Source organism: Pseudorca crassidens, chromosome 11 (assembly GCF_039906515.1).
Source record: "Pseudorca crassidens isolate mPseCra1 chromosome 11, mPseCra1.hap1, whole genome shotgun sequence".
Classification (NCBI taxonomy): domain Eukaryota; kingdom Metazoa; phylum Chordata; class Mammalia; order Artiodactyla; family Delphinidae; genus Pseudorca; species Pseudorca crassidens.
The window spans coordinates 45867364-45887612 of record NC_090306.1 but is presented as its reverse complement, the minus strand read 5'-3'; the positions used below and the strand labels follow the sequence as shown (position 1 = coordinate 45887612).

The following is a 20249-nucleotide window of genomic DNA, read 5'->3' as shown; positions in this document are numbered from 1 at the left end:
CGGGACAGGGGAATCCTTTCCAGTACAGGGGACGGCCCAGGGCACTTGCTCACCAGGCACGTGTGGACCAGTATGGGGCCAGGGAGGGGGATCGTGTGTGTCCCACAGGCCTGGCTTGGGCCTGGGATGCCCCAAGAAGCACAGTTGTGCCCCTGGGAGACCTGAGGCTTTGACCTTCCTGGAAACAAGGCATGACTCCAACTCCGACTAAACGTTATAGAAACTCTTTATTATTACACAAAAATAGACTCTTTTTTAGCTCCCTTTTCATGTGATCCCACTCTGATCTCTCTGCTCAGAGGGGAGGCAGAGGAGGGAGTGCCTTGCTCCCCACACTCTCCCCTCTCCCTGCCATGCTGGGACCTGCAGCTGGGTGGAGCTAGCAGGGCCTGTCTCCGCCAGCGCTGATGTTCTCGCGCAGGCAGGGCCATCCCCATCTCCTCCAGGCTCCATTGCTGATGCCTTCTCACCCTTCACACACCCATCTCTGCCATCTGCTCACATCCAAGGTCATCTCATGGGCCCGTCCACTTTGCTTAGCAGGCTGGGGGCGGGGAAGGAGAGCAGTGTCCCAGGCCGGTGTCCGCTCCCCATTCCTAGGGGAGGGGCTGGATCCCGGGTCTCCTGGGTCCAGGCCAGGGGAAGTGAGGGCTGTGGGGTGCTGAGAGGGGCGCAGTGTCGATGTGGGCTCGGAGCTTGTGGCCTTCCTTCATTTTCTCTGGCCCAGTAGAACTTTGGTGATGAAGGTGACAATGGCGCCTGCAGGCTGATCTGGGTCAAGCTCTGCAAAGAGGTGACACACATTCTCCCAGGGGCTTCCCGGCTTCTTGGCCACGAAACCAAAGATCCTGGGGGTACAAAGGCAGGATGGGGAGGGCTTAGCATCCCTTCCACAGGGACTGCCACGCCAGGGTTGGGGGGGAAGGAGGTGCCTCGATGCCACGCCAGTGCCACGCCAGTGCCATGCCATGCCATGCCATGCCAGGGAGGGGCGACTGCACTCCCAGGGAGGCTTACTTGGAGGTGGTCCCGTCCGGGTTGGTCCATCTGCAGAAGGAGAAGAACTGTGAAGGGATGCACCCGGGGAATAGCTACCAACGGAAGAGCTGAGCTGGGGACTGTGGGGCGAAAGGGCTGGGAGGGAGAGGGTCACCTCCGGTCCTGAGGGTCAGTGCTGGCGAAGGTGATGCTGTTCACTGGATAATGGCGGCGAAAGAAGAGCCTGTGAGGAGGAGGGTGGGGAAAGTCACCCGGAAATCGGGGCCCCAGGGCCTGCACCCCCCCCCCGGGGGGGCTTGGCACGCACACTCACTTCCTCTGGTTGTCCGTCAGCGTGATGCCCTGGGCTGAGACCTTGAAGTGGACAATGGCTGGCGTGGGGCGGGGGCTGCAGCTCAGAGCTGCGGAGCTGGCCCGCGCCACTGCTTGGGGGCCTGTCAGCGACTCCGTCTCCACTGAGGTCAGGTAGAGCACACTGCAGGCTGGGGGGGCGGGGGGTTGGAGGGAGCAGCGGCTCTGCCTGCCCCCAGGTCTATCTCCCCTCGATCCCCCCACCCCACCGGCTCTCGCACTTTCCCCAGCCAGTGCGCTCGGGATGCATGTCACACAGGTAACCTGTTAAAAAGGCAGATTCTGTGCCTCCCCCAGATCCACAGTCAGAGGTGCTGGAAAGAGGCCTGAGAATCTGCATCCTAACAAGCCCCCTCCCCACAGAGCCTAGACCAAGGACTCCCTCTCCCACTGTGCCTACAGATGCAGGGCTCCCCCTGCCCTCAGGGGTTAGACGCATCCGCCAGGGCCCACCCACCCACCTCAAGGCCTTTCAGTGCCCCATGTATCAGCAATGGCCCCCTTGGTGCCCAGGGGGAGGAAAGGAGGGAGAGGCCCGTACCGGCGCCCTGGCGCAGGAGGTCTGCCGCTGTGCTCATGTTGGCGGGCGCTGGGGCCTCTGGGGCCTCCTCCAGAGGATCTGCGGGAAACGGGGGCCAGTGGGGAGTGGCAGTGCTGGGAGATGGAGAGCAACCTCTGCCGTCCCCGAGGGAAGGCAGGCAGGCAGGCGGGAAGCCAGGGCCTAGGGATTCTGCCTTTGCCTGCAGTGGGTGGGGAGAGGTGGGAGGACAGATGACCGGACACCCACCTTTGCTGGGAATGCGCAGGCAGCAGGGCAGGGACAGCGGGGAGATGGAGTGCTGGGAGACCAGGGCCGACAGGCTGCCTGCAGGGGAGAGGCGAGTGGGGTCTCGAGGCACCCGGAGATACCCGCGGTCTACCTCCTCCCTCCTGACGCCTCTTGGCCTCCCTGGACCAGCCCAGTGCAGCCTTCCCAGCCCCTGCTTCTCACCAAAGTAGGGCTCGCTGGGGCACCCCTTGATCTTCACCCCTTTGGGCCCAGTCTCAATGAGAAAATGGCGGACCAGCTGTTCCAAGGGGTCCCCTGAGCGGAGGGGAGGGGAGGGGAGAGGAAGGCTTCGTCAGATTCCAGGTTCTGCTTCTCACCTGCTGGAATTCTTTCCCGAGCAGGAGAGGACACCTGCTCCCTCTCCCCACTAAGAAGCGACATGGCCCACCCTGCCTTGTCTGGCCTCTGGTACCTCCCCACACCCCACTCCCCGTTTCCCTCACGGTTGACCATTCTGTACCTTTCCAGGGCTGGGCGCTGGGTGGGGGCGTAGCCACCTTGAGAGCCAGCCCATAGGCTCCTTGGAATGAATGACTGTCCCTGATCAAGAAGGCCCCAGGGTCCTTGTCCTTCAGCAGGGCAATGGCTGCAGGAGGTTGGGAGAAGTCTTCTCAGCGGCCGACTGAGCCCCAAGGAGCCCCTCCGCTCCGCTGCCCAAGTTCCCCAGGCCTCTGGCCCTAACAGCTGCGGCGGCAGCACCCGGGACGCCGCTGGGGAGTCAGCGCACAGAGCGCTGACAGTGTTAGACCTCCTTGAGCCCGAAGCCCAGAATCACCAGCTAGAGAAAGGCTCGGCCCAGAGGAGGCCCGCTGAGACGGGGAAGAGGCACCGACTGGAAGGATGGGCTCCAAAGCCGAGCCAGAGCCCTGGACGGGGGGTGGGCGCAGGCTGGCTTCTCACCTTGGTCACGGGACAGGTGTGGCTTATACCAGAACTTGGACGTATCCTGGACAAACTTGACGTTGCTCTGGCTCTCTTGCGTAGGGGGCTCTAGGACAGGGAGGGACTGCGCTTGGCCTCAGGGCTCCCCAGTCCCCATGCCATGCCCCTCCCTGGGAAAAAGGGTTCTCCCGAGGTGGCCCCAGCCACCTGAAGGCCTTTATACCTGGGGGTTGGGGGGCATTATCCGGGAGCAGAGGTGCAAAGGTGACATGGTGACTCGTGCCTCTGGCTGGTGGCGATGCCTGCTCTGGGCCCCAGGGTCCCGGCTGTTGCCCAGGCCCCAGCAGGTGGCGCTTCTCGGGAAGTGGGGGCTGGGTAGGGCCACTGATGTCATAAGATGCAGCCAGAGGGAAGGCAGGTACGGGTGAGCTCCGTGGCAGCTCTGGGCTCGCCACAAGCCAGGGCATCTGAGTAGGCACAGGGGTGAGGGGGGACCCGTCTGGGCTGTCCGGGGAGTCTCGAAGGCCCTGCCAGGGGGCGTGGCGGAGGCCGGGCAGGGTGGTGGGTACAGGGCCCCTTGGACTGGTGCTGTCCGAACGGCCCCCCGGGCTCCTCTCCTGAGGCCAGTCGTTGGGTGAGCTGGGCGGGGAGGCTGGGGAGAAGGGACCAGGGGCCGGAGGCTCAGGCCCACTTCTTGCTGGCAGCTCTGGAGCTCTTTCAGCCCCTCCCTGGGAAGCAGGTGGCAAGGCCTCTCCGGGACTCAGTCTCTGAGTGGGCGCCAAGGTGGGGGACCTAGTGTCCTGCCGTCGGGCGCTGCGGGGTGGGAGGGCAGGTGGTTAGTAGAGCCCCAGAACCCCGTGAGAGCTGCCCCCACCCCAGGCTTCAGGGTCTGCCCGGACCAAGAGGCGCCTGAGCTGCCCAGCCCCTCTGGGTACCTCTCCTTGCCCTGGACTGGGCTGCTGGTGTGCAGGGGCGTGGAGGGACCGGACAGCTCAGAAGAGGCATTGCACTGGGCATCTCGGGGAGACCGAGGCAGGGTGCTGTGCCCGCTGGGGCTCTCCCTCCAGGACACCGGCTCCGGCGACTCTGCAGGGAAGGTGAGAGGAGGGGCTGTGAGCCAGGAAGAGCCCCTTCTGTCTGGCTTAGCTCTTTCTCACTCTGTGCCTTCCCCCACCATCTTCCAGAGCCCTCCTCTGCCCTGGGCACTCCCCATCCCAGTGCCCTCACCTGCAGATGCCAAGGGTCCTGCTGGGGCCAGGTGCCCCGGCGGCGGATACCTGTCCCCTCCTTCCTCTGCAGGGATCTCGTAGCTGAGGTTCCTGGATTGGGGGTAGGGTGGGCTACCGGGGGAAATGGAGCCAGCCTGGGGGGAGTGGGCACCAGAGCTGGGATACCTTCTGCCCTCGCCTGGAGACCCGCAGCTGTGAGGCGCCCGGCCATACGCTGGGCAGTAACTGGGAACCGCTCCTCCATAGCCGTATGTCACCAGGGCAGGGTACCCTGGATGCCCATACCTGCCTTCGGGGCACATGGCGTAGGAGCAGCCCTCATGCCCTTCCTCGCCTGCCTTGGGCGGCTTCAGGCAGCTGTAGCCGGGCACTGGGGCATGGTGGTGCCCACAGGAAGGCACCAGCAGGGGCAGCGGGTGCCCAGGCCGCACCGGGTGCAGGAGGGCCTTACCAGCCTCATCCGCCCACCCCTCTCCAGCCTCCCTCTCCAGGCGCAGCCCATAGAGGGCTGCCGTGGGCAGCGCTAGCTTCTCCTCACAGGCGGGGCATGAGCACAGGGCAGGCAGCCCAGGGTCCTCCAGGATCACCACCTCCCGGTAGCCTGGGGCGCGGTAGCCAAAGTCCCCATTGGCCGGTTTCCCCAGCTCAGGCGGGTAGGGGTACGGCCCCTCGGACAGCGATCGGCAGAGGCGCCTCTTCTCCACGGAGGCCTCAGCATAGCCCTGTGGGGGCCCCTCGTAGGCCCCGTAGGCCAGCCGCCTCCTCTCCAGGGTCCCCTCTGGCCGGTAGTAGCCCCCATTGGGGACCCCGCAGGGTTCCCGGTAGCCCTGGCGGCAGGAGCAGTGGCGGCTGAGGCCAGGCCTGTGTCCCGAATACATTCCAAGGCGGGGGCCTCCGCCCGCCGGGGGCTGCTCTTCATCATCGAGGATGGCCGTCTCACGCCCAGCTCCCCGGCCCCCGGCGGCCACGCCACAGCCCCCCAGGAGGCGCTCCAGCTCCCGCCGCTCGGCAGCTGTCGGGGGTGGCCGGCCAGGGGACTCGGCGGCGGGCTCGGCGGTCAGCGTGGACGAATGGCCAGAATCGCTGCTGACAGAGAGCAGCGGGGGCGGGGGCGGCTCCGGAGAGGGCGCCGGCGGGGTCTGGCGGGGGGCCCGCTGCACCTGGGCGTAAGGACTGCCATCCAGGGGCCCCCGGGTATGGGTGACGGAGTCTGGGTGGGGAGAGGTCCGGGAGGGAGGGCAAGCAGGCAAAAGGGGGTGAGAGAGAGAGAGAGAGAGAGAGAGAGAGAGAGTTAACAGGGGACAGCGCAGGAGACTCCAGCTCAGGGGGTGTCTCCTGGGAGGGGTGTCTGCCTGGGGAGGGAAGAATGTGCCCCCCAAAACTCCACCTCCTGCCGCCCCGCGCCCCACACACCATCCACACTGTCCTCGTGGTGCAGGTTGAAGTTCTCGTAAGAGTCCCAGCGCACGGCAGGCTCTGCCGTGTTGTAGTCAACAGAGACCGAGGGCTCGTTCCGTGGGGTGCTGCCTACGGAAGGGCACCCGGGGGTGAGGCGCAGGGAGGGACGACTCCCCTCCGCCCCCAGCCGGGGCCAGGCCTGGCTCTCACCTTTGATCTTCTCTGGGCTGGAGGAGAAGACGAACTCCACCGAGGCTTGGAAGGGGAACCTCTCGTCTGCGGGGAGTGGGCAGTGAGGAACCAGGCGCCCGCCCGCCCGCCCTCACCTGGGCTCCAGCCCCCAAGCCACTTGTCTCCAACTCACCGGCCCAGGCCTCGTCCAGCTGGTCCTTGGGGAAGGTGAGCCGTGGTCCATGGATGGTACACGTGTGGAACTGGACTCGGAACACGAGGGTCCGGTCAGTCCCCCGGCTACCCCTGTGATAGCACGTCACCTGGGTGAGGGGAGGGAGACCGGCGTTCAGGCCCTCGTGTCCACTCACGTCTCCTCAGTGCTTCCACCCTGGGGACTATCTGGCCACGGCTCTGCCTTGCCTGAACCCCAGGGTGACCTCCCCATCAGGAGGATGCCCTCTTTGCCCTCCCATCGGCCTCAAATTGATGGCTCACCAGAGACTGTGCAGCTGGCGGCTCATACCACCGCCCCTCACCCCACCCCCAGGACTCTCCCTGTCGCTAAGGCCCCCTCACCATGACATCGCCTTTGAGGAGGAGAGCCGGCTCTAGGCTGATGCAAAGCTGCTGGGGACCAGGGCCTGCGACATGACTGGGGAAGAGAGAGGGCAAAGGTGAATCAGGGGCACTCGGGTACACGGGTGGCTGTGAAGAGTCAGGAGGCAGTTGGGAGACTGGAGACTGAACACTGCCTTAGTGAGAGCCCTGTAAGCATCAGCCTCCCCACCTACAAAACGGATTCTGTGATGCTATTAGTTTGTGGGTGCAGTGGCTGGAGGCCCAGCTATCTGGGGAGGCTGGAGAAACAGGGACCCAGGGAGCAGGGAAGCAGGGGCCCGGGAACAGAGCACTCACTAGATTCCAGACGTGTAGACAAGCTGCATGGACTGGTAGATCTTGAGGAAGGGCTGGAAACCTGGAGGGGCAAGAAGGAGAAGGCACGTGAGGGGTGCTGAGTGGAGGGGGTGGGGGACAGCCCGCTCCCTGGAGTACATTCCAAGCAGACTCACCCGTGCCAGGTTCAAAGGCTGGCAGCATGGGCACGAGCACATAGTGCAGGAAGAGAGGGCTGCTGTTCATTCTGATGGAGCCGGACAGCAGACCACTGAAGTAGCTGATATACCTGGTGGGGGGATGTCAAGGAGGACGTAAGCCCCTTCCTCTGGAGATCCCCTGGTGTCATCTCAACTACGAACGCCGCCCCAGCCACCTTCTCCTCGGCGCTTCCCTCCCATCTTCCAGCTCAACAGAGATTTCGTCCTTGCATCTAACCTCCATCCTTCTTGCTGTCTCCGAGGTTTTGTTCTTGCTGTTCCCTCTGTCTAGAATGCTCTTCCCCCAGATCTCTGCCTCACGTTATATAGCGGTGGGCCCTGACTGTCCTGTGAGTCTCCGTTCACCACGAGACTCAGCTTTACTTTTTGTATAGATAGCACCTGTCATCATCCAAAACGACCTTGTCTCCTTATTCACAGGTTTATTGCCGTCTACCCCACTAGCATGTAAATAAGCCCCGTGAGAGCAGGGACCCTGTGCTTGTTCTGCGTTCTCAGCATTTGGCACAATCCCAAGCACACAGGAGGCGCTCCATGAAGGTGTGCGGCATGAATGAGAGAACCTCGGCCTTCGTAGCCACGGAGGGAACTGCTCCTCTGGCCCGTCCCCACCTAGGCTGCTCACCGGCGCTGGGAGGGCTGCAGCTCCGAGGCCACCTTGTCCTCACAGAACTTCCGCATGGTAAGGGTAGCCAGCGCCTGGTCCGCCCTGGGGAGAGTGGGACCAGTGTGGGGTCTTAGGGGCTGGTCTCCAACCTGGTCTCCCATCTCTAAGCCCCAGGGGAGGGAAGAGAGGTGCAATTTCCCCCAAGTCTAGAGGAGGCCCAGAGTGGTGGTGAAGAGAACTAGAAACCCCAGTCACTTTACTAGTTGTTGGACCTCGGGCAATTGTTCCCTGAGTTTTAGTTTCTTCCTCTGTAAAATGGGACAATAAGACCATGTTATGGGTTGAATCGTGTCCCCACAAAAGATATGTACCTCAGAATGTGACCTTATTTGGAAATAGGGTCGTTGCAGATGTAATTAGTTATGATGTTATACTGGAGTAGGATGAGCCCTTAATCCAATATGATTGGTGTCCTTAGAAGAAGAGAAGAAGAGACACAGACACACAGACACACAGGAAGAAGGCCATGTGACAACAAAGGCAGAGATCGGAGTGGTGCATCTGCAAGCCAGGGAACACCAAGGACTGTTGGCAGCACCAGGAGCTCGGAAGAGGCCAGGAAGGTCTCTACCCAGAGTCTCAGGGGGAGTGTGGCCCTGCTGACACCTCAGATTTTAGACTTGTAGCCCCCAGAACTGAGACAACAGGTTTCTGTTGTTTTAAGCCACTTAGTTTGTGGCACTGTGTTACAGCAGCCCTAGGAAAACTGTGGTGAAGTACAAGTGAGAAGAAGGAGGTGGAAAGGTCAAGTTTATAGTAAATGGCTCTTCTGAACACTGAGGTGGGCTTCAGAGGAGATGGGCTCGTCAAGGGCCAGCTGGAGGAAGGGTCACTGGGGAAGGGGGCGCTCGGGGCTGGGGAGCCTTACCCTGCAGAGATCTTGCTGTAGTGCATGTAGGCAGAGACGATGACCCCGAGCTTGCCCTTGCTCCCCTAAGGACAAAGAGACAGGGATGCAGGGCTTGCTGGGGCTCCTGGCTGAGGGCACCCCAGCCCTGCGAACTTGCGCTCCCAGCTCACCTTGCAGTACAGTACGACCACATGCTGCGGGTCAGCACTGAGCCACGTCTCCATGGCTTTGCAGATGGAGCACAGCTTGTCCAGCGGGGGCGCGTGCAGCTCAGGCCAGCCAAAGTCCTGGACCTGAGGGGTGCAGGAGTGGGACTGGGGCTGGTGGCCACCAAAGAAGAGGTGGGTGGGGGTGGAAGAGGGACAGGCTGTAGGGGCCTGGAGACAAGGTCAGGGGCCTGTTGGCTGTGTCCATGGCAGCTTCAACACTTCCCTCACCTGGACAATGGGTTGATACCTGATGCACCATGCTTTGGGGTGTCCCAAGTGACGTGTCATATGGGAAAGTGCTTCAGAGTGAAGTAGATAGCAATTGCTACTATTAATACCGAGGAGGCAGGGGGTGATGGCTTTAATCCTCTCCTACCTTGGGGTTTAGGCGGGTCAGGTCATGTCTTTTCTCTGAAAGGTTGAAGAGCTGCAAGTAAAGTGGGGGCATTAGGCGAAGTGACCCCAGGCAGCGAGGCGCGATCATGCTTGGAGGTGGTATCACCCGCTGTGACCCTAAGGAAGGGTCTTTCTCCAAAATGAGGGGGTCGCTAAGGCCCACCCTAGCTCGTACAGCCCAGTCGGCGGTCCAGGTTTGCGCCCGGGCCCCGCCCACTCGGGGCTCCGCCTCCGCGGCGTGACGTCAGGGAGGGGCCTGGACCTCCCAGCCCTCTCGTTGGCTGACTGAGGCAGGTCCCGCCCCTCACCAGGTACTTGTCGCGGTGCTTGGATTGCAGCACGTGAGCCAGCTCGCGCAGGTGTCCCCGGTGTCGCTGTTCGTCGGGCCGCGCGGGGAAGGCGGCGGCCAGGATCCGCTCCGTCACGTAGGTGAGGTCCAAGTCCCAGCGGCGCTCCATGAGAGGATCCAGGCTGAAGCTCCTGGGGAGGAGGCGAAGCCTGTGTTAGGAACAGGGCGGAGAGTGGGGGTGGGGCGGGCACCGGAGGCTGGTGTGGAGGAAGGGTGTTTGGCTGACTACAGGTGAGGTCTCCTGGGTCCTGAGAGTGGGTGGGACCAGCTGGGGGGCGGCGCTGGCCTGGAGAGCTTTGTTGGGGGGCCCTGCCCTGGGCTGAGGTGTGAGGCCAGCGGAAGGGGCTCCTATGGGACCACACCCCGCGCCCTCACTTACCTGGGCAGAGTGCTGCGTTGCTTTGAGTAGTTCAGAGACTTGGTGGATCCCTGGTGGATGAGATGAGACTTTGCACACGTCTTTTGTGCCCCTCACTCTAGGCTCCCCACTCCAGAGTTCCATGAACTTTTGCCTCAGAAGAAACCTAGGTCCTTAGTCCCAGAGCTACCTGCTTCCGCCCCCCTCCTCCAGCATCACCTTACCAGGTGCTCTATGCGCCTCACAGGGGCCGTGTTTCTCCGCTAGAGGGAGATGGGGGAGGAAAAGGGAGTGGTTAGGGAAGGGGCGAGGACCAGCCGGCGTCCCTGTGAGGAATGTACTGGGGGGGGGGGGCGGAGTCCTAGCCCCCAGCAGGCCCAAGAGGACGATAGCAGAGGGCTCAAATTTTTTCCCACTGCCTCAGGATTGACCACTATCCACATTAGTCCATTCAAGGTAACCTCCTGGGGGCCCTCTCTGTGGCCACCAGACCTCTGGACACCGCCGCAGCCAGGTTCCTTGCCTCGGTCACCCCATCCCAGAGCATACTTACCAGCTCCGTGGGAGGCAAGGCCTGACAGGACGAAGTCACCTGGAAGGAGACGGGAGTGAGGAGCTGAGCTGCTGGTGAAATGGGCTTTCCCAGGCTTAAGGATGGGGCCACCCCTCAGCTTCAGCGAGAAGTTGGAGGGGCTGTCAGCAGATGGGCGCAGGCTGCAACTGAGGTTCTTCTATTTAAGGGAGCCTCCCCTCTGGCCTCTCGGTCCCCCACCCCTGGGCCCCCCACTTGTTACTCTTGGCTTCCAGCCCCCTGCCCACACAGACCCCCATTCATCCAGCTGCAGGACAGGAGTTATATATAGAGCCATGCAGGCAGGCCATCTAGGGATGGACACTGGCCTCTTTCACTGGGAGACCCTGCCCCTGGGCACACAGCTCCCCAAAGCCAGCTCCAAGGCCCTAGGACCCCTCACACTGCAGGAGGAGGACCAGGGCACCTCCCCAGAGATGCAGCTGTCTCAGGTTCCCAGTGGACAGTGGGTGCTATCTAAACCTTGCACCTTCTGCCCAGCCTTTCCAGGGCCCAGGACAAGACCCACTCAGGCATCCTGAGGACCCCTCCCCAGAAGGAAGGCACAGCCCATCCGGCTGCCAGTCTCCGAAATCCTGCTCTGACACCCACCCACCCCACCCTTCCTCCTCCTCGCTCTCCTCCTCTTCCCCACCCCCCATCCACTCGCCAGCTGCAGCCTGGGCACCGCACCAAGACAAACGCTGCGCTGTCGCTGTCTGCGCTGCCTGGGCCAGCCCTCCAGGGGGTGGAGTAGGATGGTTCTTAAAGGGCCCAGTACAGTACCCTCTCCCACCCAGCAGGGGTTCCCCAATGATGAGAAGGGTGGAGGGTTGATGCCAGTGTGGTCGGAGAAGCCTGTTTCAGAGGAGGAAGGGACCCCAGTCCCCCTCCCCACAGCAGGTACCCACCTTTGCTTCACATTTTCTGTGTGTCGCAACCTTGCAGACTAGAGGGGATGGAGGGGAGGAGAGGGGTTAGCAGGGGCCCACTGGGGCAGTGGAAGGGGTGGCCCTCTCCCATCTCCCCAGGCCCTGGAACTAGACCTTGGGACTTCCAGGACTCCGGCTGTACTGAGCTGGCTGGAGTGGGGGAGCAGGGGCAGAGTTCAAGGGAAGCGCATGGCAGTGGTGCCCTACTGCCCAGGCCAGGGAGGGAGGGAGCCAGGGGTAACGTTCTAGGGTGGGTGCGAGTGAAGAGGAAGCAAGGGAGGAAAGCCTCCAGTCTCAGGTGACGTGGGAAGGTGATTTAGAGTACTGGGTCTCCTGGGGTGCTGGGGGAGCAAGGGCTGTTTGGAGGGGACGCAGTTCCTCTTGGCTCCCACGTGGCCCAGCCCAGGGGCAGCACGCGCAGTACGGGTTCTGTTCTGCGGTCTGCCTGCTGGGGTTGTGCAACCCAGTGGTGCTGGGTGATGCTCGCAGAGTCACAGCATAGGGCAGGGCGCCTCACCTCGGCATGAGACGCCTGTCCCATCGATGGTCACCTTACACACTGCACAGACCGGTGGTTTCTTCCGGAAAACCTTCTCCCGGAAGCTATGTGGCTCAGCTTTCCTAGGCTAGGTGGAGGGACAGACAGACAGAGGTGTCAGTTCCCACGGGCCCATCTCCAGGACCAGGCCGGGGCCCGAGCACTGCACAGTTTCTCTCTTCCATCCCAATAAAGCCCCCAAACTCGTAGAATGCACTTGGCCACAGCTGTTTCCGGGCAGTTGTAGGGCTTGTCCTAGACAGTGCATAGAACCTGGCCCCTTGCGTCACCCTAGCTGGGTCAGCTCCTCCCCAAGGGATCACTTAGGCCCCTCACGTGGCCCTGGTGTGTGATACCCTTGCGGTCACTGCCACCCAAGCCCTAGAGCTTCCGTCCTGGTGTGGGGGGATGGTGCTCCTTGACTCTGCTATGAAGACAACCTGTTTCTCCTCCCATCTTGCCCTCCCCAGCTGGAGGCTTCGGTAGAGTGAGCAGGGAGGGGCTCAGGCATGAATGTACGGTGTCAGTCACACAGCACCCAGACTGACCCGGCAGGAGGGCCTCAGCCAGGCCTGCTCCCCTGGTCCCGATGTCCCAGTCCTCCAGGCGGCTGACACGCCCTCCTCCCCCTAGTGTCAGAACAACATGTTTACTCATTGTGCACCCAGGCGGCAGGCAGCAGTTGTGTAAGGAGGGGGCGGTAATGCTCAGAGGGAGAGGCAGATGGAGGCATGACTTGGAAATATTTCGCTGCCTTACTGCTCCGGGATGTAGTAAGTGCCCAGGATGTAGTAAGTGCCCTGTCACTTGAGGAGGTTCAAGTGGGATTCCAGCGTTGGAGGGGGAGAGGGTGGAGCAGATGCTCCTGGGCCCCTCCCCACCCAGAGTGCAGTGAGCGGGGAGGCTGGGATGCCCCCTATGGCCCAGGCCTACCTTGTCCCATCCCTCCCATCCTCTGGGGACCATTTGCTTCCTTGCCTCTTCTCTCTTCTACCTATTTTTCTCCTTCTCTGGTGTTCAAGTTCCTGCCTCCCTCCCCCATTGTATTGTCTCATGTTGCCCTGAGATGCTTCTTTTGGGGTGAGGCTGAGAAAATGTGGGGAAAGGCAGTGAAGGGGCCTCCAGGCCCCTCAGCCTGGGGATGCAGGCAGCACCTCTGGTCTCTTGGCTGTCCCTGAAGCTTCTGGATTAAACCCAACTTGAACTCTTCTGGGCTGGACCAACTCTGCCAGACCCACTAGGAAACCTGGGTGCATTTTGGCATTAATGGCACACACAGGTGATAGCAGTGGAAAGCCAATCAACTGCCCCCGTTTGTCTAAAGCACTCCTGAGACCTGGCTGCCTCCCTCCCTCCCTTCCTTCCTTCGCCACCCCCATCCCATCTCCCTCAAGCTTCTCAGCTTAGGGACGTCCTCTCTGGGGTTCCAGAATAGTACCCAGGAAGGTCCTACGATGATGTATACCTTCCTGGGTGCAGGGCTGGCCTGGGCTAGGGCAGGGAATGTGTCAGGGGAGCTGAAAGGGACACGAGGTTTTGCTCTAACCCTAACGTCTGCTGCTCACGCCACAGCCAGACCTGGCCACTCCAGAGCGATAGCGTAACGAGGGGACGCGAGGGGATGCGGGACAAGGGGAGAAGGCTGAGGAAGCCGAAACTGGGAAGGGGGTCTGGCCTGAGTCCTGGCCCCCTCCCCCACTGCCCACACCTCCACCCCTGCCCCTCCTCTGTCCAGCCAATGGGCCCTCCTACCCTGTTGGTGGCCCGGCTGCTGTCCCTCCTCCCCAGGGCTCTGAGCAGCCTCTCCACTGGGCCGCTGGACTTCATGGTGTCCGGCTGCCTGGGGTGCCGGCCGTGGGGCCCAAACAATGCTGGGGCCTGGCCCGGGGCTTCCTGGAAGCGGCCTGGCGGAGGCAGCCACTTCCCCTGGGTGGAGAGTAGGCTGTCTGGCTGGTGTGAGGAGAAGCCCAGCCCTGGAAGTGGAGGGGAGTGCAGGCGGGAAGGGGGCAGGTCGCTGCTCCAGGAAGTGGGGGCGGGTGGGGGGGTAGGAAGTGGGGGAGGCCAGGAGATCGGATTCCCAGGATCTATCCTGCTGGGAGTGTCAGCCCAGGATCTTTTGCCCCCAGCCCACCCTGCTCTGGAGCTGCCCCATGCCCAGGGATCTGCCCTATCCAGGGATCTGTGGGATCCTGAGATCCAGCCCCCAGTGGGGCGGGGCAGGGGCGGGGTGGGAATTTAGGTCTCAGGGCAGGGCTCAAGGGCCAGCGGGGAACACCGCGTCCCAGCCAGGCCAGCCTCCCGGCCTGAACTCTCAGGCTCTCTGGGGACTCTGGTGGGGGGAGTGGGAGCTGGGAATTGCCACCCCAGCCAGCTCAGGACTGAAGTGCATCCTGAGGGTTAGGGAGAATGGGACTGAGGGCCAGCTTCCTGCCTCAGTTTTACCAGTTGTGAAGAAATAGGAAAAGGAGAACGTGCACTGGCCCCCTGCCCCCACCATCTACACTGGAAGGTCAAATTCCAGCCAGAGTCCGCTCTGCGCACAGGAGCGAGCCATTCTCCTGCCCCAGCCCGAGGCATTTGGGGCCCTTCTCCTGAGAGCTCCCCAGCTGCTCTGCTCCTGACACAGTACCCTACTCACCTATTCTCTGGCTTGTTTCTCTCAGGTCTCTAGTTCTTTTGAGCCTTGCCACCCCAAGCTCTAGGTCTGGGCCCCCCCCGCCCCCCCCCGAGCCTGAACGCTACCTTCATGGCTCTCCCAGCTCCGCTCTCCTTCCTCAGCAGCTGTCCCAGGGCCCGAGAACCGGACAGGAGGCCCCCCTCCCAACACATACTCCACGCCCCTCCGCGGGCCTCCTGCCTCCCTCCTGGGAATGCGGCCAGCTTCCTGTCCCGGAAGTTAAGGGAAGGAGGTGGATTGGGGCCTTGGAAAGGATGGGGGAAGTAATCTTCCGAAAGTATAAGGGGTTAATAGCCTGGGGGTCCTCAGCCCCAAGCCTTGGACAGCAGCTCCCCAGAGCAGTCCAGTGGAACAGTCCAGTGGCTTGAAAGAATGTGCAAACGTGCGTGTCCCGCCCCCATTTGCAGCGTATTACTGAATGTCCCAGGGCTCTGGAAGCTCCCCCAGCTCTGGCTTCTCCCACCAGGTCCTCCTTAACCTTCCCTCTCCCTCCCTCGAGCCCATCTGGGTTGGTCTAACCCTGCCGCTGCTGCCGGGATGAGCCCAATCAGGACACTTCCTTGGGCTGCCTGGACTGGGTTTACCCTGAGGCTTCTCCCTTGAAGCTCTAATTCTCCTTCCAGGTCAGGAAGTCTGCCCCCAGGGTACCTTAGCCAGAGGGAGGCCTAGCCTGTAACTGGAGAGGGGCACTGGCTCTGCAACACACTCCCACCCCACCAGCCCTGGCTGGGTCCCAGGACATTCCAGGCCCCTGGCCAGTGTGGGCAACCGGGCCTGGCCTGGTGCAGTCCCCAGCCCTGCTGGGATCAGGAGAGGTGCTGTGGTAGTGGTGGGATGGCCCTTCTCCCCTCCTATTACAGTTACCCTGGCCAGGACCCCTCCAGCAGGCTTCTCTCTACTCCTGCTGCCTCCCGAGGCTGAAAGTCCCCTCACCTGGCAACAGGTCCCCAGACCTTCTCTGACCCTCACTCCTGTCCCCGTGGGTGGCTCACTAGCCCCCATGTTGGGTGGCCAGGGAAGCATGGCTTTGAGTCCCTCCCCACCCTGTGGAGCACCTCTGAAGTGAGATGGGATGGGAGAGCGCTGAGCCTTCAGGCAGTGCTGAGAGGAAAAGCAGCTCGCTGGGGCAGGCCTGGGAAGGCCAGGCCAGACCCCTGGGACCCTCACCCTCCTCCTGCCTGGAACTTTCCAGAGCCCGTCAGTCTGTCCCCCAGCCTGGCCTCCTCTTACTTCCCAAGCCCTGGGTTTGTTTGGAGAACCCCCTCCACCCAACACTCCCCCTTCCTGGAAATAGCTGTGGTTGGATGAGCGGCTGGGAGCCCAGCCGCGAGGAGGGGTGAGGCCCAGGGAAGGAGACAAGGAGGGAAGGCGGAGTGTTCGAGTGTGCCCAGGGTGACCTGGAGAATTGACGGTGGAAGCCGAATCTGCCTCGGTTTCCCCAGATGTGAAGTAAAATAGCAAAACCCTGACTCGCACTCTCCCCGGCCAGTTACCGCCCAGGTCCCGGGCCTGCAGGGGCGGCGCGAGCGCGTGCGTGGCGGGACGGAGCGGCGGCGTGTGCGCCCGGGACGGGCGAAGGCGAGACGGCCGGGCCGGGGAGTGACCGCGGGCCGGCCCCGCCCCCTGGTCACCTTTCCGGCCTCCGGGCCCCGCCCGGTGCCGTCCCCGGCCCCGCGGCTCCCGACACCCGGCCCAGCGCGCCCGCCCCGCTCCCCGCGCCCCCTCGCCCCACCCGGTGGCCCCGCGCCCCCTGGCGACCGCCCCCGGCACTGCCCGCCGGGCCGTGACGCACAGGCCGCCGCCCTCCCGCCCGGCGCAGCGCGGCCACTCACCTGCGGGGGGCGCCCGGCGGGGCGGGGGCGCGGCGGGGCGGGGCAGCAGCAGGGGGAGCCCCCGGGCCAGCCCATCTCGTCCGGGCCCGCGCCGAGCGGACGCGGAGGAGGCGGAGGAGACGGGGCGGGCGCGCTGCGCTCACCCCTGCCGCTCCCTGCGCCGCCCTCTCCTCCCTCCCGCGGGCTCCTCTCCCTCCCTCTCTCCCTCCTTCCCGGGCTCCAATCCCCACGTGCCGCCCGCTCCCCGCCCCTCGTCCTTCTCCTTCTTCCTTTTCTCCTCCCCACCTTCTCTGGCGAACCCACGCGCCCAGGAGCTGGGAAGGAGGCATGCGGGGACTGGCAGAGACCCTTGGAGATCGGAAGAGACAGAAATGCGGGGAGAGATTTTGGGAGAGGTGGACGCGGAGAACACAGGGACAGGAAAATCTTAAAGAGTCCAAGAGACTGACCCAGAGGGACACAGGCAAAAAAACTTACGAGCCAAACAGACGCAGAAGAAAAGGTGGACACAGGTCCAGAAGGCACTAGAAACAAGGGTGCAGAGGACTGCCTCGGCCTCTCTCAGTTCGGCCCCTCCACAGGAATGCGTTTGGGAGTGGGCCTGACCCCGAAATCAGGGGCCACCTGCGGCCTAGCCTAGTGGGGCTAGCGCCACCTACCCACCGGGGCTTCAAACGAAGGCATCTGGTATCACTTATGTCCCAAGTCGCTGGACGCACTCCTCTGGTCCTCTGCCACCGGAGACTTCTCGAATGCCACCTAGTCTGCCCCAAAGGACTCACAGCTGAGGACCTTCAGGTCAAGTTCAACCTCCCAACCCCACGCCTAAGCTGCTCCAGTCGGCCCAAACATCGCCCTGCTTTGGACCTGGACTGTCATTCCTGTTCCCTAGGATAATTCTATTAAAGTCTTCCTCTCATTTAACTCAAGTTCCAGGCTTTCCAGTGGACATGGAAATTTATTCTGTGGTCTAATCTCATTCACTTCTTTTGCAGTGTCTGGATCTGGTACTGGATAGGAACTTCCTGGAGCTGAGTTAATGGGCTGTGGGGCTGGTTTGAGTTGTGCCACCCTGGAGGGGAAGGTAGAGGGAAAGGATGTCTTTCTAGAAGCTCAATCAATCTATTCCCATTCCCAGGTTCCCCAGTGTTCTTTAGCAGTGAGCACTTCCTGACACTTTCTCCCTCACCCTCCCCACTGGATTTTCCATGATGAAAACTGGTGGGGGAGGGGGGCAGGCGGATTCTGAGGAGCCGGTGCCCAGACCTCAATGCCCAATACGTGCTCAAGGCAGCCAGTATCGCCCGCGCTAAGGCCTTCTATCCCTCCCTGTCTCCTCTCTCAGCTGGGTCTTTTCTGTGCTCATCTAGCCTTTGGCAAAGGCTGAGAAGTCTGGTTCTGATTACGAGGGAGTGGGGCACCTGATGCTAATCTGGCGGCAGGGAAGAGGCTGGGAAGCTGCGGATGGTGACAATGCAGGTCCCCCAGAGACTGGCATTTGGGAGGGGTAGGTGTGGCTGGGACCGGGGAGCCTTGATCTTACTGCTCTTGACTGAGTTGGTGTCCAATAGGCAGAGATTAGAGCGGCAGGAGTCACTGGGATCTGGAGGAAGGGCTGGGGGCCAACGGAGCGGGGGAGGGAAGAGGTAGGGAGGCACTGGGAGAAGGTGAGAGGCCAGAGTCTGGAGAAGGCCAGAGGAGAGAGGAGAACCACGGGGATCAGAGGCTACTGGCGAAGGGGCAGGGCTGAAGGTCGTTCTGTGTATTTTGGTAAGATTTGATTATGTAATCGAGATAGCCAAGATAGGAAAATTCACTCCGTTCTTTGGAGCCTAAGTCTACCTCTTTTAAAATCTTGCTCTTTCCAGAGTTCATTAGGGTCTTTGGCTGGGCCCTGGGATGCACGCCAAAGGGTAGGTTTTAGAGGTACCAAAGGAGAGACTGGGACCCAGAGAAAACGTACTTGACTGGATCCCAGAATGATGGGAGGGCCAGAGCCTCACACTCATGCTGGTATTGCTGCCCCTAAGAGGAAATTTTTTTTTTCAAACCCGGCCCCTCAGCAGTGAAAGCCCCGACTCCTAACCACTGGACCGCCAGGGAATTCTCTCTAAGAGGCACTTCTGAGGTTCCAAGGAATTGGGGGAGGGTCGTAAGATGGGTAGCGGAACTTCCAGCCCAGACTTGATTCCTGCTCTCAATGTGGGGACGGCGGAAGGGGGCTGAAGGGGGAAAGCTGATGAGGAAGGTTGAGAGTGAGAAAATATAGAAGGTGGCTTGGAGGGGGTGAAATTATAATGGGTGGCACGTGGCACATAGGGCCAGCCAGCCATCCTGACTACCAGCTCAGAGCAGAGGGGACTTTAGAAAGGAAGGGGAAAGGGAGGAGAAAAGCAGGATCATGTTAGTGAAGGTGAAACAAGTTGAGCAACACCCTCTGACCCTTCATGCAGGGTTTCTTACCTTAACTATGCAGGGGGCAGCCCATCCTGGCACGGAAGGCTGAACCCCCTCTTCCCTGGTCTGGGGTGATCCCATGCCTGTGACTGAGTGTGCTCAGATCCTGGGGGTGGGGGACTATAGGAGAGCATTGAGGGAGTAGGCTGGTCTGGCTGGAAGAGGTCAGGGGAACTTCAGGGGAGGGTTTGGGCTCTGGGAACCAGGAAGAGTGGGGGAAGGGGAAGAGCTGTCTCCAGAGGCAAGATCTCCTAGCTGAGGACAGAGGATATATTGTCCAGCTGGGAGGTTGCTGCAGCTGGGCGGGGAGCTGCACAGCTCGCCTCTTCCAAACTCTTTCTTTCTGCTGAGGCTGGGGGGTGAGGGAAGGCACGTCTTTCCTCCACACTTGTGGCCCTGGGGGCTACAAATTGTTGCTGAGAAACAAGGTTTTATTTGAGAAATAATGCTTCCCAGGAGCAGATGTGTATGTAGCTCTCCCACTTCCTGAGAAACCAGATGCTGTGAGCTCACTTAGCGCTCGAGGTGACGCCCTCAGCACTAACTGGGACCCTGCCTTGGGATCCAGAGCCTAGTGTTTGACTCTGTTTAGAAGAAACTAGGCCGTGTGGATTGGAATACACGAGGGACCTGACCAGACTGAAGTTGATGCCAAACCTGCAGCCTCTGATGGCTCAAGATTTACGTAGGTTGACAGGGCTGACCCATCCTGGGACCCGTTTCCACGGCTGGGCTTCTGAAAGAGTCCACACATTCTTATGACTGAGGATGGGCGCCATACCGGTGCCTACCTTTCCCTTGAACTTGAGTACCCTGTTGGGCCATAGTACAGGGAGTTTTCCTCCCTGCCTTTTCTGTGCACAACCAACATGAACCCCTTTCCGGTCAGCCTTTCCTAGCTTCACCCTTTTTTCCATCATCATTTACCAAGACCTCAGTATTACACAGTGAGGGGAGTGGCTTGAAATGAAGGCTTTGGAGGATGTGACTGAGGCTGCTGCCTGCGTTGGAGCTGCAGTATGCAAGCGCTGCCTTGTAGGCTGTAGGTACAGGTAGCCTGGGCCGGAGCTTTTCCTCCCTACCCACAGGGATCACAGCACACCAAGCCACTTATTGCTCGACTTCAGAAGTCAACGCACCAGCAATAAACTACAAGAGCAGCTGCTGCTGCAGTTGGCCCAGGAAAGCCACCTGTGTCACTGTGCTTCCATCTCCTTACACCTCCCGCCCCACACTTCCTCTTGGCTCCAAGTCCCCAAAACTGTCGACTGAGGTTTCCGTGGCTTTCTGTGCTCCCACCCCCTTGTGACCTTAAGGATTCTCTGCCACTGTTCTAATCTCTTTCCTGCCTTGCAACAATGAACAGTCTGTCCCTAGCTGTTTGGAAAATTCCCGCTGCCTGTGCATTAAAAGTGGCCTCAGTTGTAACCCACACC

At 61.5% G+C, this 20249-nt stretch overlaps 1 protein-coding gene across 16 annotated transcripts; it reads right to left on the bottom strand.

Annotated features, from left to right (window-relative positions):
* Positions 1–208: 208 nt before the first annotated feature.
* Positions 209–18971, bottom strand: TNS2 (tensin 2). Of its 16 annotated transcripts, none has more exons than XM_067696672.1 (30): positions 13600–13829; positions 12396–12476; positions 11827–11935; positions 11289–11326; positions 10360–10398; positions 10031–10069; positions 9828–9877; positions 9408–9597; positions 9080–9130; positions 8665–8787; positions 8513–8577; positions 7603–7686; positions 6933–7045; positions 6778–6838; positions 6439–6514; positions 6053–6182; positions 5899–5964; positions 5704–5817; positions 4289–5500; positions 3997–4147; positions 3285–3874; positions 3080–3169; positions 2640–2765; positions 2342–2434; positions 2138–2215; positions 1892–1969; positions 1313–1481; positions 1154–1222; positions 1018–1047; positions 209–848 (listed from the first exon to the last, which is right to left on the bottom strand). In XM_067696672.1, exons 1-30 carry the CDS (start codon positions 13672–13674, stop codon positions 710–712), a joined length of 4329 nt encoding a protein of 1442 aa, XP_067552773.1. In that variant the 5' UTR covers positions 13675–13829; the 3' UTR covers positions 209–709. The 16 variants fall into 16 exon arrangements, 13 of the variants coding, with proteins under 13 accessions (XP_067552773.1, XP_067552768.1, XP_067552776.1 ...); XM_067696667.1 differs by having other exon boundaries at positions 9408–9579; positions 13600–13773; XM_067696677.1 differs by having other exon boundaries at positions 739–848; positions 1307–1353; positions 13600–13773.
* Positions 18972–20249: the final 1278 nt, after the last annotated feature.